General features: G+C 40.3%; 1 protein-coding gene across 4 annotated transcripts in view; it reads right to left on the bottom strand.

The window, feature by feature from the left end:
- Positions 1-1120: 1120 nt before the first annotated feature.
- The window catches only part of CDK19 (cyclin dependent kinase 19), a 258620-nt gene continuing 243505 nt past the window's right edge, over positions 1121-16235 (bottom strand). For 3 of the 4 annotated variants that reach the window (XM_029047094.2, XM_029047095.2, XM_029047096.1), the window contains 3 exons: positions 15652-15730; positions 9447-9755; positions 1121-5412 (listed from right to left, as the gene is read on the bottom strand). In XM_029047094.2, coding sequence (XP_028902927.1) covers positions 5281-5412; positions 9447-9755; positions 15652-15730 — 520 coding nt within the window. In that variant the 3' untranslated portion in view covers positions 1121-5280. The remainder of the gene's footprint in view (positions 5413-9446; positions 9756-15651; positions 15731-16235) is intronic. The other variant, XR_003753661.2, reaches the window with a different exon arrangement.

The following is a 16235-nucleotide window of genomic DNA, read 5'->3' as shown; positions in this document are numbered from 1 at the left end:
GAAGGCTCGGCCTCTCTTCCCTCAGATAGATCCTAGGTCACCGGTGGGGGTGCAGAGGCAGGGGGGTGGGGAGACCCATATGCCACCTATAATAATAATAATGATGGTATTTGTTAAGCACTTACTAGGTGCCAAGCACTGTTCTAAGCACTGGGGTAGACACAAGGTAATCAGGTTGTCCCACATGAGGCTCACAGTCTTAATCCCCATTTTACAGATGAGGTAACTGAGGCACAGAGAAGTTAAGTGGCTTGCCCAAGGTCACACAGCAGACAAGCGGCAGAAGTGGGATTAGAACCCACGTCCTGACTCCCAAGCCTGTGCTCTTGCCACTAAACCACGCTGCATCGAATGTGATACACTAGGTATGTGGCACATTTTGATGGTCACAAGTTCATTTGGCCTAAATTCACCAACTTTACTCAAATCTAAAGCATTTCTCAGAGGGGACCCCTGACTCGCTCCAGGGCCACTGTGTTCCTTTCCCACCAGGAAACACATCTGAGCCACACGACTCAAGCTTAGGAGTCAGGCCAGGGGAGGCCAGGTGCTGAAAATCAAAATCCTGGATTGGCAGTTCCCTGGTGCCGTATCCATACTGGATTGGGTTCAGCCCAGCAGAAAACTGGATGTCTGACCAATGTACTTGTAAGGATTCCACTTCTCGTGGAATATGTTTGCCATTTTACACATATAAATAGCTGTCAAGTAAGCTTTTCAAATGGAAATACAAACGCTTTTGTTGTTTACCAAGCTTAAGTGGTCTTCTTTACCACCTGGGGTCTACATACGGAAAATCATTTGTAGAAGACTTACATTATTATAAGTTATGAAAATATATCCAATTGTAAATGAGAATGCTTTTACAAGGAGGAAACCACAGTAAACCTTTCTACCTGTTTTGTTTTTATGAAAACCAAAACTCTTTTTATACTCAGAAAAAGAAGTTCATTCTAAGACACTCCAAGAGACCATAATTCTGAGGTTTGGGAAGCTGTTTCTGTGATTCTGTGACCTCATAAACATCCTGTACAAAATTTCAAATTACAAGTCTGTGGGAAACCACTTCTACTCTCTGAGTCTGTAATGTTTTTGGTTTACAGATTCCAAACACAGTTACTAAATTAGAACTTTTTATTATTACAAATGAATATTATCTTTATTTGAAAAATTCACACAGAATCAAAGTCAATTAAATTTTATTACAACCGAGAGTACAAAATAAATGCAGTGAGCTCAGAACAGTCATTTCAGGAACGACAGGACAACTCCAAAGCAACAAACTCTTATCTCTAAAGGAGAAGTTGTTTTTGCCCACCCGTTAGAATGGGTTTAGCAGAATGTGGCTACCACATAACTAGAGCGGCAGCAAAGCTGTGGGACATGAAAGGCAATCTAGTAATAACAAAAATGAAGGCTGCGTGCATGAAATTATTGAAAAAGGAAACAAATAAAGGTATGCTTTCACAAATAATAACATGGGAAATACAAACTAGAGCATTTTGGAAAGTATATACTAAATTACACATATAAAAGTACTTTAAATTGCTGTTAAAAAGGACATATGAAGTCCATATTTTGTGTAATACTTTTAGTGTCTACACAGACAGATCTTTAAAAAATTAAATAGTATTAATTTACTAAATATTTAGGAGAAAACAGTGCATTAAGGACTTTTTTTTAATCTTATAGCAATATGTACCACTCCTGTGGAATGATACATTAGAAGAGTATTTATGGCCTTATTTACAATACATTATTAAATCTTAAAACAATTTACTTATGCTTAATGATATTTGTGGACCATTCTGGAATATTACAAATGGGAAGCTAAGCTGCTTATGTTATATAAAAGAGCATACATATTTGAGTACACACCTTCTTTCTCCTCTCCAGATGTTATTACTTCTTCCTCCTTTAACTTCCCCTGTCCTCCACTATCAACTTCCAGGAAAACAGCATCTCAGATAGTGCAGGATTTGCAGCAATCATAAAATTCTTCCTTCATTGTTCAGTTTGTGCTACATAAATTTACTCAATGTAGGCTTTGCTGCTAACCTTATTCCCAATTTTTTCTCCTCAACAGACAGAATCAAGTCATTAAGGTGTTCAACTATCTGCTGATTTACTTAAACGTCCAGACAGTAATTAAGAACAAGTGTGAAATACTTCTGCTGGGGCAGATACAGGTTGCCCAGAAGGCCAATATTCCAAATATTAATTCGGTTTTCAAATCTACTTAAGAACAAAAATATACACTAAATTAATTCCTAAAGTTTCTGATTGATTTACCTCATTACAAAAATCATTTTAACCTCATCATACTTGCCCTGACATGAGGCGGATCTAAGCTTTGCCGACATGCACACTAGGATTTATGGAAAATCTCTCTCATAAACATATAACTAATTGTAAAACCAGAAAGGTCATCTAAAAACTGACTTACAAAAGGGTGGCAGTAAACATTTTAAAAAGCATTATACATTTTATTTATTCCCTTCTTTGACTTTTAAGTCCATTTGATTACCCTGACTTTGAATATGCAATAAAGCAAAAGCAAAATCCATTAAATAATATCTTGCAGTCTTCAGTGAACATTGTGACCTCTTTTCGTTTTTAAAGTCAAGATGATGGTCACTCTCAGTGCTTGGAAGCTCGTGAATGCAAAGTAAAACATTATGTCTTCAAACTCCACCAATATTCCACAGTAACCTATGCTTTGTAAATAGTTTGCACTGGTAGAGATCCATCGATGTGGCTATTCACTGAAACAGTGATTTTTTTTGTTTGTTTTGTTTTACAGAAAGCTAAAACTACTATGACAGATTGCGGGACGAGAACGTCAAGGCAGTAAAAAGTGGGGAAATGACGTATCAGCACTTAAAAGGCTTTAATACTTGAAAAAGCACCAGTTATGAAAATTCCACATTTCACTGTGGGTGGCTGAATGAACTGAAGGGAGGTGTAGAAATTGATTTATAAATCAGTACCAGAGTAAAATTTATGAAAGGGAAAGGGACGTGAAAGGGAAAAAAACAACGTATTTTCAAATTGCTTGTAAATTTTGACCTCATATGTTTTCCCTTGTGAGACATATAGTTTCTGGCCCACAGGAAATGGTAAACAGCCTTGTGGTGCTGCAAAGTACCAGATACAGTGCCCTTCTCACAGAGAGTGTTCAATAAATGTTGCCGACTGACTGCCGACGCAACTCAAGCATTTTTTTCCTCCAATTCCTTCCATTGCATTTAATCATCTGCTTTATTTTTTCAAGGTGGTTACAGTAAATCTGGTCAGTGGATCCGGCAGATTCTTTAATGTTAATCTGGCTATAGAAGGCTCTCATTTTTGTTCAAGAGGGATCGAACAACAAAAACTACTGTGAAAATTCTATGATGTTCAACAAAAACTACTGTGAAAATTCTATGATGTTCCTTTTGGGGGGAGTTTGTTCACTTGGCCTACTTTCAAACATGTTGGTAATTATGAATGATTCATTCTTAATGAAAAGTATTATTATCAGAACAGTATGGTCCTTAAGGGTTTCAAATTTATAGTTTTAGTGCAAAACATATACTAGCTTGTCCACAGCCTTATTCTACCTGTATCTGAACCCAGGACATCAAAATCAGGGAAACATGAGAAATCAATTTTAAAAATAAGACCGGTTCTATAGATGTAGCTAGTGTACCATTCAAAGAGTATAAATGTTCTTCAACTGTTATTGCAGGGAAAAGTGTCACTCTTCATATTAATTTCCAAGCATTAAACAAAAATAAAATTCCCAAAATTATTACATCTTCCTGAGGAATATATTTTCATGAAGCTGGATAATAATAGGGCACTTAACCTTTGATAATGATTACTGGACTATTACTTTAAGTATTATAATCTTATACTTATCTGCCCAAAACTTTTAGACATAATCACTAAGTCTGTTCCTAGGGATAAACGAAATATACAGTGCAATAAAAAGCCTCTTGATAGAATTGATTTGCATCAACAATAGCAATATCATGTATATAGAATACTTACCTTAAACATCAAAAATCTATATTTTAAACATGCTTTTAAAGCAGTCATTTCAATTTTTTTTAAATATGCAAAGATGAATGGGAAGTGTATTTTGTAGAAAGCATATATGGTTATAAACATCTCTCTGAGTAATCTTGATTATTCAGGAAATCTACTCCATCTGGCCCAGGGTTGAGGAAATTGATAGTTCTCTAGATAAGATAACTCTACATACTATATATACCTATACACACATATTTTTATGTGTTTGTATATGTATATATAGCTAGATAGATACAGATTTAGATATAGGAAGTTTTTTTTCTAAAAGAACATCCTCTATTCAGTATTCTGCTTCCTTCTAAACTTCTAGAGCATTAAAATGCTTTTCTCACTATTATTTGTGGGTGGCCAGAGATTTGTATTTCATTATTAATTAAACCATTGAAATGTTTTTCTTTTTATCCTAGCATCATACCCCAGAACTAGATTAAAAAATGGTGTCTAAGGGAAACAATCGAGAAGAGGATCTTGATTCTAAGATCGAGTTCCATATGCCCGACTGGCATTCAGTGCAGTAGCAAGAAGCATATTAATTGCAGAAATCTAAGGTATCTTTCAAGGTAGATTTTTTTCCCCCCATTTTTTTCTTCTTTTTTTATGTGTTTCTTTGTTTAAAGTCCTCCTCTGAAAACTAGACTGATAAAAACGTACTAGTAAAATACTCTGGAATAGCAAAATTTTCTGAATATGACACCAATGAGCAAAACAGTAATATCCTTTGAAAACAATGTCGTGCTTAAAAAGGTGCATTTTCACCTGGGTTGCTAAACCTGTTTACTAAGTATAAATCTATATGCAGCTGGAATTCTTGGTGCTCAGAACCTAAACATTAAAACATTCTTGAAGAGTTTTGAAAAGGTAGGTCAAGGTGACTGCCGTACCAGCACGCATGAGGAAGGTGCACTGGGAATCTTTCAAAGTAATGCTGAAGGTTCGAGAAGTCAAGTGCTGGGTTTAGATCAGAAACCACAATGGAACCCATGCAAGGGGAAAGATGACTGGGAAACTTCACAAGAACCTCCTTTGTGTAAGCAAAGAAGGAATACAGGTCTCTGCAAAATGGTCAACAAAAAATAAATTTCCTTGTGTAATTGTGAATTTTCATCACAGTTTGCATTTTTGGTTCTTCTCATTATGAACTTCATATTGCTGGAGCTATTTCTGTTTAGTCCATTCCACCGTGAACGGAGTCCGGAAGCCTACTCAGTATCTGTGAGATTGATGAGACGGATGATACTGAGAGCCCTGCTGAGATGACGTCGAATACCCCATCGCATTCTGGGACTGAGAAGATCCCTGAACGTTACTTTGGTAACTCAGGCGGGAAGTGGAGTGCTGGAATAAAAAGAAAACGAAAAATGGTTAGAAATGGAACTTGTGCAAGTGGTCCCTGGAACTGTGCATGAACACTGTGCTAAATACTGGGACACAAACTAGGTAAACAGATCATATACAGTCCCTGCTCCACACAGGGCTCACAGATTAAAAGCCACCATAATCGTATATACATACCTTTATACTTGAACATTTCACTTACCTGTAATTGATATAATGTCTGTCGCTCCTGCCGGACTGCAAGATCCTTGAGACCAAAGATTCTTTCCACTTACTCTACTGTACTCTCCCAGGTGGTTAGTACTGTGCTCTGTATGCAGTTAGTGTTCAGTAAATGGATTGATTGATTGATTAAGTGCCCTAGCAAACAACCAATCTAGTGAGCCAGTTTATCCTCTGACTTCTAGAGAGGAATGTCTGCAGCCAGGATGGTCAAACATGAACAGAAACAATGGGAAACCTAATAACACCTGATGCTTCCTGCCTAGAGATTTCAGTTTTCACTGTGCTTACATTAATTGACAAAAATAAAAGGCTGAGGATACAGGAGAAAAGTATAACGTAATGGAAGGACCACTCATTCCCTTTTAAAATAATAATAATAATAATTGTGGTATTTATTAAGCGCTTACTAAGTGCCGAGCACTGTTCTAAGCGCTGGGGTGGATACAAGGTAGTCAGGTTGTCCCACATGGGGTTCACAGTTTTAATCCCCATTTTACAAATGAGGGAACTGAGGCACAGAGAAGTTAAGCATAGTCTCCTGTGTTTAGGCCTGGGACTAGGGATAAAGGGAGACCAGAAACCCCAGTGCCCAGAAATCAGGGAAGGAGAAAATGAAAGGAATGGACAGTAAGAACTTTGGAAAACAGGTAAAGGAGAGTGGAGGTCTGGACAATGAGAGGGACTGTAGAGACCGGAGTTTTAACTCTACTTTTTTCTACTTCTTTGCCATCAAGGGGCAGATCAAAGAATGACCAGGAATTTGAACTGGCAAAAACGTTTGCCAGCCTACTGAGAGTCTTGTTAGAGTCCTCAGCACTTATTTTTAAATTTCTATGCTAAATCCATCCTAAATAATCCTTCAGCTTTGGTTTCCTCTTTTCATTTGTTTTTCTGATTCCTTTGCCCCTATCACTCCACAACAGAAGACACCAGAAATGAGCAAAGCAAAAACTAGTTTCTAAAAATGTTAGAAAGCAGCTAATAATGATGGTATTTGTTAAGCGCTCACCATGTGCCAAGCACTGTCCTAAGAGCTAATAGTCCAGGGCTATTATGGGCTAGATGAATGGAAGCTGCTCTGTGTAGTTTGGAAAGTGAAAGTGTTGATATCAACACGATTGTTTCCTGCAGTTTAAAAAATGAAGAAGGCCTTGAGATGTCTGCAGACTGTCGGAGGAAAGACACAATAAGAAGAACCTGATCTTTCCTTCCCTGCTGCTGAAAAAGTTCCAGTCCTGATTTGCAACATCTAAATCATTTAGACTGTGAGCCCGTTGTTGGGCAGGGACTGTATCTGTTGCCGAATTGTACACTCTAAGCGCTTAGTACAGTTCTCTGCACGTAGCAAGTGCTCAATAAATACGATTGAATGAATAACAACAATGCCATAAAATAAGCTCAGTTAACATCACAGCGATGTAACCTCAATAACACGTGTGGGGTAAGAGAGCGTTGTATTATGAGTTTCAAAATCCGTCACATCTGCCGTATTTTCACAGCTGCTCATAAAAATGCACTTAGTTATTTCCACTTATAAAACCCCAATGCCAATTTTGATGTCAACTTTAAAATTTTGAAAGGCTTAACTGGATTTCTCTAAGGTTGAGATTTCAAGGAAAGACTTCAGCCAAGTAATATCTGGGTGCCAGGTTTGAAAAGACAATATCTTGTCAGGAGGGCATTCTAATTCTAAGAGTGCTTTTCAGATTAGAAAAATGCAAGTTTAGAAAAAAATAAGCATGGGTTGCTGGAGAGGAAGGGGATGTTCACTTCTCCTGCAATCTTCTCATGTGTTTTCGGACTTTTACAACTTGTAGTTGAGAAGAAGTCTTTTGTAGGCTGCATTAATTAGGTTAGCTTGTATGGCATAGAGCCCAGGTGGGCTATGTAGAACTGGGCTGGGCTTTGGCCAGGATGGCCTGTTTGAGGAGAGTGTGGGGATCACAGCTCCAGGCAAGCCTGGTGTCCACAGGGCTAGTGAACATGCTTAGTTCTTCAGAAATGTATGGGAATTTTTGTGTGCCAGCTGGGACAATAAGGACATCTTGTAGTCCTTGAGAAGCAGTGTGGCTTAGTGGAAAGAGCAAGGGCTTGGATGTCAGAGGATGTGGGTTCTAATCCCAGCTTCTCTGCTTGTCTGCTGTGTGACCTTGGGCGAGCCACTTAACTTCTCTGTGCTTCATCTGTAAAATGGGGATTAAGACTGTGAGCCCCATGTGGGACAACCTGATTACCTTCTATCTACCCCAGTGCTTAGAACAGTGCTTGGCACATAGTAAGCGCTTATCAAATACCAAATTATTATTATTATTATTATCTGCCTCCAGAGTAAACGGCATATGCCAGACTTCACATTTCTCTCTCTCTGGCCCTCAGAAGTGGGGTCAGGCTTGGTTGGGGGTTGGGTCTTTTACTCTTAGGTCTTAGTGGAGGCCAAATTTTAGTCTGATCACAGCGCTGAAGGGTTGGAGGATGGCCACTCTCCATCACAAAGGGTAGTGACCAGCCGTGTTGGACCAGATAATAAAAGATTATCACCATACAACTACTTTATTCTCTCTAAGGCCTCTAAAATCATCTTCTTTAACAGATTACAAGGTCAGCAAAAGATCAACCTCTCTGTACCAGGTAAAAGAAAAACATAAAATCATAACATTATAAATGTGAGTCCTTTGTGATGAGAACCTCGAAATACTATTTCCATGTGGATGTCAACATCCACGACTTTTAATGTAGTGTAGTTTCTGCTCTTATGCTATGAGACTCCTGGGCCAAATTTTCTACACATGTATTCCTACTATTCATTCATTTGTATTTATTATGCACGCCTAAGGTGAGCCTAGGGATCTTTTTTGTTTTCAGACCCACTGAACACATCAGGACTAGTCCATGACAGCTCCCCAGAAACTCCTCCCATGGGAATATGGCTGAGTGAGACCCACATATGATGCCTAAACTGTTTAGTGTACTTCAGAACAAAACATGAATCCCTCAAAGGAAGCTCTATGGAATTTTGCCATGTGCAATCAAAAAAAAGGTTATGACTGAATTACCCAAATTTCAGAATCTAAGATGTCTACTGAACTTCAGAATTATTCTATGGCCACAGACCTAGTTTTTAGGAGAGTACATTTTAACCTAATATAAATTTAGAATACACTGCTCATTTACTGAGAACGAATTAACCTTTTGATTAGGAAGCCAAGAAAGCTACACTTAAATATAACTGATGCAATACTCTAGTAATGATTGTTGATAAAGCAAAATCAAAGCCTTTAACAGGAACCACTTCATTTCTGTTTTCAGTAAATACCTATAACCTTTAGTAGAGGCTGTAGGATATAAAAGATGACTGATGAGAATTTCAAAATGGAAAACAAATGCCACCATTTTCCATTGCTTTTTCCCAACTGGGAAAGACCCTGGGATCCAAGAAAGGTCCTAAAAATTTGTATCATTGTTTTGTTATGAATAAAGAAACTAATCATGACTATGAACCTGGGCATTGAAGAATTATTGGGAAAGTGATAAAACCTATTTTTTCTTAACCATTTTTATCCTGTAGACTGTAAGCTTCTTGAAGGCAGGAAGTACATCTACCACCTCTGTGTACTGTTCTTTCCCAAGGGTTTAATACAGTGCTCTGCACACAGTAAGTACTCAATCAGATACCATTTTGGACCCTCACAATAGGCCAGAATATCCGATCACCCTCAGTGCTACCGCCCTTCACTATAAAAGAATCCACTGTAGACATTATATTCATTTTGTAAATTAGAAAGTTATCAAGAGCAGAAACAAAATGGTACCTGATAATCAGAAGGCAATACAGGCCCGCCTGAGTTAGTGCCTGAAGGTCCTATCCGTGGTTTCTTATTTGGAGGCACCTGATTGAGTCCAGAGTCCTGACTCTGCTGGAGACCTGCCCCAGTACCACAGGCTCCTCCTCCTCCTCCTCCTCCTCCTCCGCCACCTCCTCCTCCTCCTCCTCCTCCTGCTGTTCCTCCTGTAGTTCCATTTGTCTGAGTGCTGTTTTGCTGTTGCTGCTGAGGTGCGGTCTGCTGCTGTTGCTGTTGATTTGCTGTTGGTTGCTGATGTTGATTCTGCTGTTGTTGATTCTGGAAAAATAGAGCAATTGGAATTGAAACAAAAGGTATTAAGAAGGGCTTAAAGTTTATTCTCCCAAAGTTTGAAGGGTATGTTAGCTCCAAAAGTTGGGGTATGGTGAAAAAGAGGTGTCAAACGACAAGTATAGTGTGGGTTTATAACTCCTTTTCCCCATACACGAGGCCGCGTAGTCTGGTGGAAAAAGAATGGGAAAGTCAGGCAACTCAGGTGCTAATTCCAATTTTGTGCTCAGTAAATGCCACTGACTGACTGATTGATCCCATCTAAAGTAAGCTCTGAATTCATTTACCATGGATTTCCAGCAGGTATAGCTTCAGCTGTGAGACATATTTTACCTCACGATAATCTCTTCTGGCAGGTTCTTAGGGAACAGGCAGGCAGGCATGCAGCATCACAATAAGGCCAAAACTACCAAAACTAACTGCCTTCCCTGAGCTTCTTTCTTGGGAGAACTTGGCCCTGCCCCTAAAGGAGGGTGGGGCTTTTCCACTATTGGCAGAGGAGCCAATCCACTCCCAGAAGATCCCAATCAATCCCAATCAATCAAACCAAAGCAGGAGATCTCCTGCCCACTTGGGCAGTCTAGTCACTGCACGTGCGCTTCTGATCTCATCCCTTCTTTTTTTATAAATACCAACATTATTATAAAAGAGTTGCACCCACTCCTCTTCTCTCCCCGACCACCGCCTTCAACTGCTCATTGTCTGATGGTCCTTCCCGGCTGCCCTAAAAACCTTCTGCTGACCCCACTAAACCATAGAGCTATCTTCCCAATTTTTGGCCAAACTTCTCGAACGCATCATTTTCACCCGCTGCCTCAACCTTTTTCCGCCAATGACCTCCTTGACTGTCTATAATTTGGCTGCTGCCCCCTTGTCTTCACTGGTACCACTCTCTTCTAGGTCATCGATTGACCTACTTATCGTTTATGGTATTTGTTAAGCACTTACTACATACCAGGCATTGTTCTACACGCTGTGGTAGATATAAATTAATCAGGTTGGACACTCGGTTCCTGTCCCACATGGGGCTCACAGTCTTAATCCCCATTTTACCGATGAGGTGATTGAGGTACAGAGAAGTTAAGTGACTTGCCCAAGGTCACACAGCAGACAATTGGTGGAGCCAGGACTAAAAACCAGGTCCTGCTGGCGCCCAGGCTCGTGCTCCATCCACTACACCATGCTGCTTCTCAGCGCTTAGGTCTGTACCTCTCCAATACCCCACCCCAGTCCCACAGCACTTATGTTTATATCCTTATATTCTGAAGCTTCCTCTATGCCTAACTTATTTTAACATCTGTCTCCCCCACCAAATTGTAAGCTCCTTGAAGGCAGGGATTGTGTATACCAACTCTGCTGTATTCTCCCAAGTGCCTAGTTCTGTACTCCATACACAGAAAGTGCCCAGTAAATACCACTGGTTAATTGATGTGCCCACCATTGTGCTAAACCTTGGGGTAGATTCCATAGTATCATATCACACATTCCCTGGCCCACATGAAGCTCACGGTTTAGAGGGGATGTGGGAGAGAAGAGGTACTGAATCTTCGTTGTACAGATGAGGAAACTGAGGCCCACAGATGTTAAATGATTTGCCTAAGGTCACAGAGCAGAGCCAGAACTATCCAATCACTGAATCAATGGTACTTACTGAGTGCTCACTGTGTGTAGAGCACTGCACAGCCCACAGCTCTTTCCACTAGGCTATGCTACTTCTGAAGGCTTTGTTGCCTTCTAAACTTTAACATTATTTTCTGATTTGATCCTTTTTTATGTACTGATTAAATCCCAACTTTGACCTTGTTTGATAATCCGGTTTGGCCATATTTACTGGGGGCTATACAAAATACTCAATCAGCACTTACATACGTACCTGTAATTTATTTACTTATATTAATGTCTATTCATTCGATACTATTATTGAGCACTTATTTTGTACACAATGCAAAGCACTGTACTAAGCGCTTGGGAGAGTACAGTCTGTCTCCCCCTCTAGACTGTAAGCTCGTGTGGGCGGGGAATGCATCTGTTTATTATTATATTGTACTGTCCCCAGTGCTTAGTACAGTGCTCTGTACCCAGTAAGAGCTCAATAAATACAACTGGCTGACTGGTTGGAGTTTTTAATTCCATATCTTTAGTGGCCCTAATTAAGGGATGACTGATTTTGGTACTACTGTGGGGTATTACCATTTAGCAGTCCCAAGTTCAATCTCCTAAGGAAAAAGTCTCACTGGAGTCTAATACCATCTCCCTTCACATTTTTTTTATGGTATTTGTTAAGCACTGTTCTAAGTGCTGGGGTAAATACAAGTTAATCAGTTTGGATACAGTCTCTGTGTCACATGGAGCTCACAGCCTAACTAGGACTCCCCATTTTACAGATGAGGAAACTGAGGCACAGAGAGGTTAAGTTACTTGGCCTGGAATGCCCTCCCTCTTCACTTCAAAGGTTTACAGAAGGCACATCTCCTCCAAGAGGCCTTCTCAGACTAAGCCCCACTTTTCCTCATCTCTCACTCCCTTCTGCATCACCCTTACTCCCTTTGCTCTTCCCCCATCTCCCTGCCCCACAGCACTTATGTACTTATCTGTAATTTTATTTATATTGATGTCTGCTTTTTTATATTGATGTCTGTCTCCCCCCATCTAAACTGTGAGCTCGTTGTAGGCAGGGATTGTCACTCTTTATTGCTGTACTGTACTTTCCCAAGCACTTTGTACAATGCTCTGCACACAGTAAGTGCTCGGTAAATACAACTGAACGAATGGATGAATCAATATGCAGTAGGTGAGTGGTGAAGCTGGAATTAGAACCCAGGTCTTCTGGCTCCTTGGCATGTGCTTATTAAATAGGCCACGCTGCTTCACATCTGCCAAAAGTCTCCTTCCATTCTCCCCAGATCATATCCTCCCAACTACCATCTCAGCACTTTTTGTGCCATCTCTGCTCTTGTACGAGTGTACTGTCAGCCATAACACTTCTGAATATACTGACTTAAACACTCAAGTCGGTAAGCATTTACTTACTGGGCCCCGATCTCATCTATTTCCCCACTGATCCCTTTCCCTCATCCTCCCTCTGACCTGGAATTCCCTCCAACTCCATATACACCAAACTACTACTCTCCCCACCTTCAAGCCTTATTAAGGGCACATCTCCTCGAAGAAGCCTTCCCTGAGTCAGGCCTCTTCTTCCTGACTTCTTTACTCTTCTGTGTCATCTATGCCATTGGATCTAGATCCTTTGGGCACTTGGCGTTTACTCCACCCTCAGTTCCACAGCACTTATGTACATATCCATAACTTATTACATTAATACCTGTCTCCCCCTCAGACTATAAACTCACTGTGCGCAGGGAAGCTGTCTACCAACTCTGTTCTGTTGTACTCTACCAAGCATTTAGTACAGTGCGTGTTCAATAAATACCACTGATTGATGGATTCATCCACATATCCATCCTTCCAGTCTGTTCTTCCTTCTAGGTGAAATTCCTCCATTAGATTACAGAATTATAAGCAATTTAAGGGTCGGGACCATGTCTTCTGACTCTACTACACTCTCTCTCCAGAAGTGCTCTACACATAATATTGTCAATTAAACAAGCAACAGTATTTATTGAGCCCCTACCATTAAGATGGTTGACACTGAGGTTGGAGGGGAGGGGCATGTGGCCTATATATATATAAAGTTTGGGGTACTCCAGCTATGTAAGTGGGGGCATACTGGAAGGAGCTATTGATAGAAACACAGTGATGAACACAAAAGGCGGGATGATGAGATCACCTAATAGTCCCGGACCATCCAAAGGGACTTCAGAGGCTAGGAAGAAACTTTCAGGCTAGAACCAGGATGGGGCAAGGAATGTCGGAGGAAGCATTAAGGGAGTCTCGAGGGTAGCAATCTTTGATCTGCGGGCTGGAGTCCCCTGGTCTTTATACCAGTGTGGGGTGAGCCAGTAAACTGTGTTGCTTCGGACCTCGATGCGTCATCTTATTCTTGGCTGGATAATTTTACTGGGGCAATGGGCAGGTTCTTTCTCATTTTGTTGGGGTTTTCTTACAGGAACCCCAGTACACTGCCTTTGGAAGGCATTTGTCAGCAATACCTACTGCATACAGAGCACAAAATAAGTGCCTGGGAGAGTACAACAGTGAGACACGATCAAGGCCCTCAAAGAGTTTATAGTCTAAGTCGGGGAGACAGTCACAAAATGAATTAGAGGTAGGAGGAAGAAGCAACGGGAAAGATGGATAGGTGGAATTGCTGACTAATCAATTGACTGGTCGACTGAAGTAGCTCCCACAACAGGAGAAGGTAGATGGAAGAAGCTGCTGCTTCTCTGGTCCTTGCTGCTGACTGGTCTAAAATTTTGATATGGATCTGGCATGGGAACCTGGCCAGCCAACATCAGTAGGCAGGACAAAGTAGTGGCTGGGGAGCTGGTAAACTCACTGAAGAATGTAGCTGCAGGAGCAGGACTAACGTGCAACTGCGGGCTTTTACCTTATGTCCTTTGGGCTGTTAAGTTCTCTCTGCCCTTACGGCATCTCTGTGAAAATGTTACTGTCACAAAGAGGGAAGTGGGAAGGTAAATAGGAAGAACAGAGTGAAGGGGAATGTGCAAAGAGAGGAGTATATCAAGGGAAATGTGAACTAGTGGATAGAGCATGGGCCTGAGAGCCAGAAGGTCTGGGTTCTAATCCTGACTCTGCCAACTGCCTGCTGTGTGACCTTGGGTAAGTAACTTCACATCTCTGAGCCTCAGTTACCTCATCTGTAAAATGGGGATTAAGATAATAATGGAATTTGGTAAGTGCTTACTATGAGCAAAGCACTAAGATTGTGAGCCCCATGTGGGACGGGGACTGTGTCCAAACTGAATAGCTTGCATCTACCCCAGTGCTTAGAACAGTGCTTGACCCATGGAAAGTGCTTAACAAATATTATTATTAGAAGAAAAGTGATGGGGAAGGGAGCTTAAGAAGTAGAGAATGGAAAGGAGGAACCCAAGAAAAGCAGAATAAAGGAGAATCCTTATGAGGGAAATGAAAAGTGACCTGGAAGAGATAAATAAAGGAAGAGAAGTGAATAACAAGATAAGTTTTGAGTATTTCTGACAGTCTGATGTATTTGAAGAGTATTGTTTTTTGTTTGTTTTGAAGAAAAGTTTGCAAGGGATCCCAAACTCCTTTCCGCTCTTGCAATTTCCTGCTTCCAACTGGCCTGGCACTCTTTAAATATTTTCTGGTTCTACATATATATACCTTAAGTCAGATGGCGAGTTGGTATCTTTCCAGATTCTGAGTTATCAGAGCTTGAAGTAATGTTTGCAAATAAGAATAGGAATTTCCTCTAAATGTCAGCTAAGTTTCCCAGCTAAGAAGTAGGCAATAAGGAGTAAGAAGTAATAAGAAATAGGCAGACTGATCAGCGCAGTTTTCCAAAGGCAGATGAGAGAAGTTCCATTGGTTAGGAATAAGAACATGGGAATCAGAATAATCTAATGAAGTCAGCCGTTATGGAGTACAGAGACAAAAAATCCAAGGTTTCCATGTGTTTCCCCATTGTTGCCTAACCACCCCAGGAAAGACAGAAAACAAGAGCAAATTTATTCTCCACAACACCAAGTGCGAAAATGGTATTTTAATTCCTATGAATTAATATAATTTGATCAATCAATCGTATTTGTTGAGTGCTTACTGTGTGCCAAGCACTGTACTAGGCACTTAGGAGAGTACATATAACCGACACATTCCCAGCCTTCAACACGCTTATAGTCTCGAGAAATAGACAGGAATTCAATGTCATTATACCAGAAAGTAGAATGTTCCCAGAAAGTTATGGTTAAAAATGAAGATAAAAAAAGATTCAAAAATACACCTTGTCAGCTTTTTCCTCAGGTTCATCCTCATTAAGGAATTCTCGTTTGGGATATGGAATCTGGCAGCCAGCAAATACACTGCAAAAAATAAGTTTTAAAGTTTGAATATGACTACTTCTCAAAAATGACCAATCTTTGAACTTAAAAAATGCACAGTTTTAGCTAGGCTTCCTTCAACCTCTGTTTCCCTTGGCATTGGCAGTGTGACTGCCCCGATCCCAACCCAACCCCAAATTCAGTATAAACACAAATAAACATGCAATTAATTTTCCATTGCTGTAGCGCTAAACTGGCAGACCTAGAAATGACTACAATGTGGTGCAGACCTAAAACTAAATTTAAAGCCCAGTGCTATTTGATCTTCCAATTAAAGAAGAAAAACCCAATGAAGACAGTATAAATCTACAGTATGGAACACTGATAAAATGAAGTTGGTGAGAAAATGAAAGCCCCATCAAACTGGAAAATCATGGTTCAGCAAGAGCAAATCCTAGAATGAGCAAGTGACAACTGTTTTGCAGTGTTGTATCCAGTTTTTTAATTAAGAGTTAGGCTCTAGACAGAGAAAATAAAATCAAATCTT

The sequence above is a fragment of the Ornithorhynchus anatinus genome, chromosome 19 (genome assembly GCF_004115215.2).
Source record: "Ornithorhynchus anatinus isolate Pmale09 chromosome 19, mOrnAna1.pri.v4, whole genome shotgun sequence".
Taxonomy (NCBI): domain Eukaryota; kingdom Metazoa; phylum Chordata; class Mammalia; order Monotremata; family Ornithorhynchidae; genus Ornithorhynchus; species Ornithorhynchus anatinus.
The sequence above is the reverse complement of the archived record's forward strand: the minus strand, read 5'-3'. Positions and strand labels throughout refer to the sequence as shown.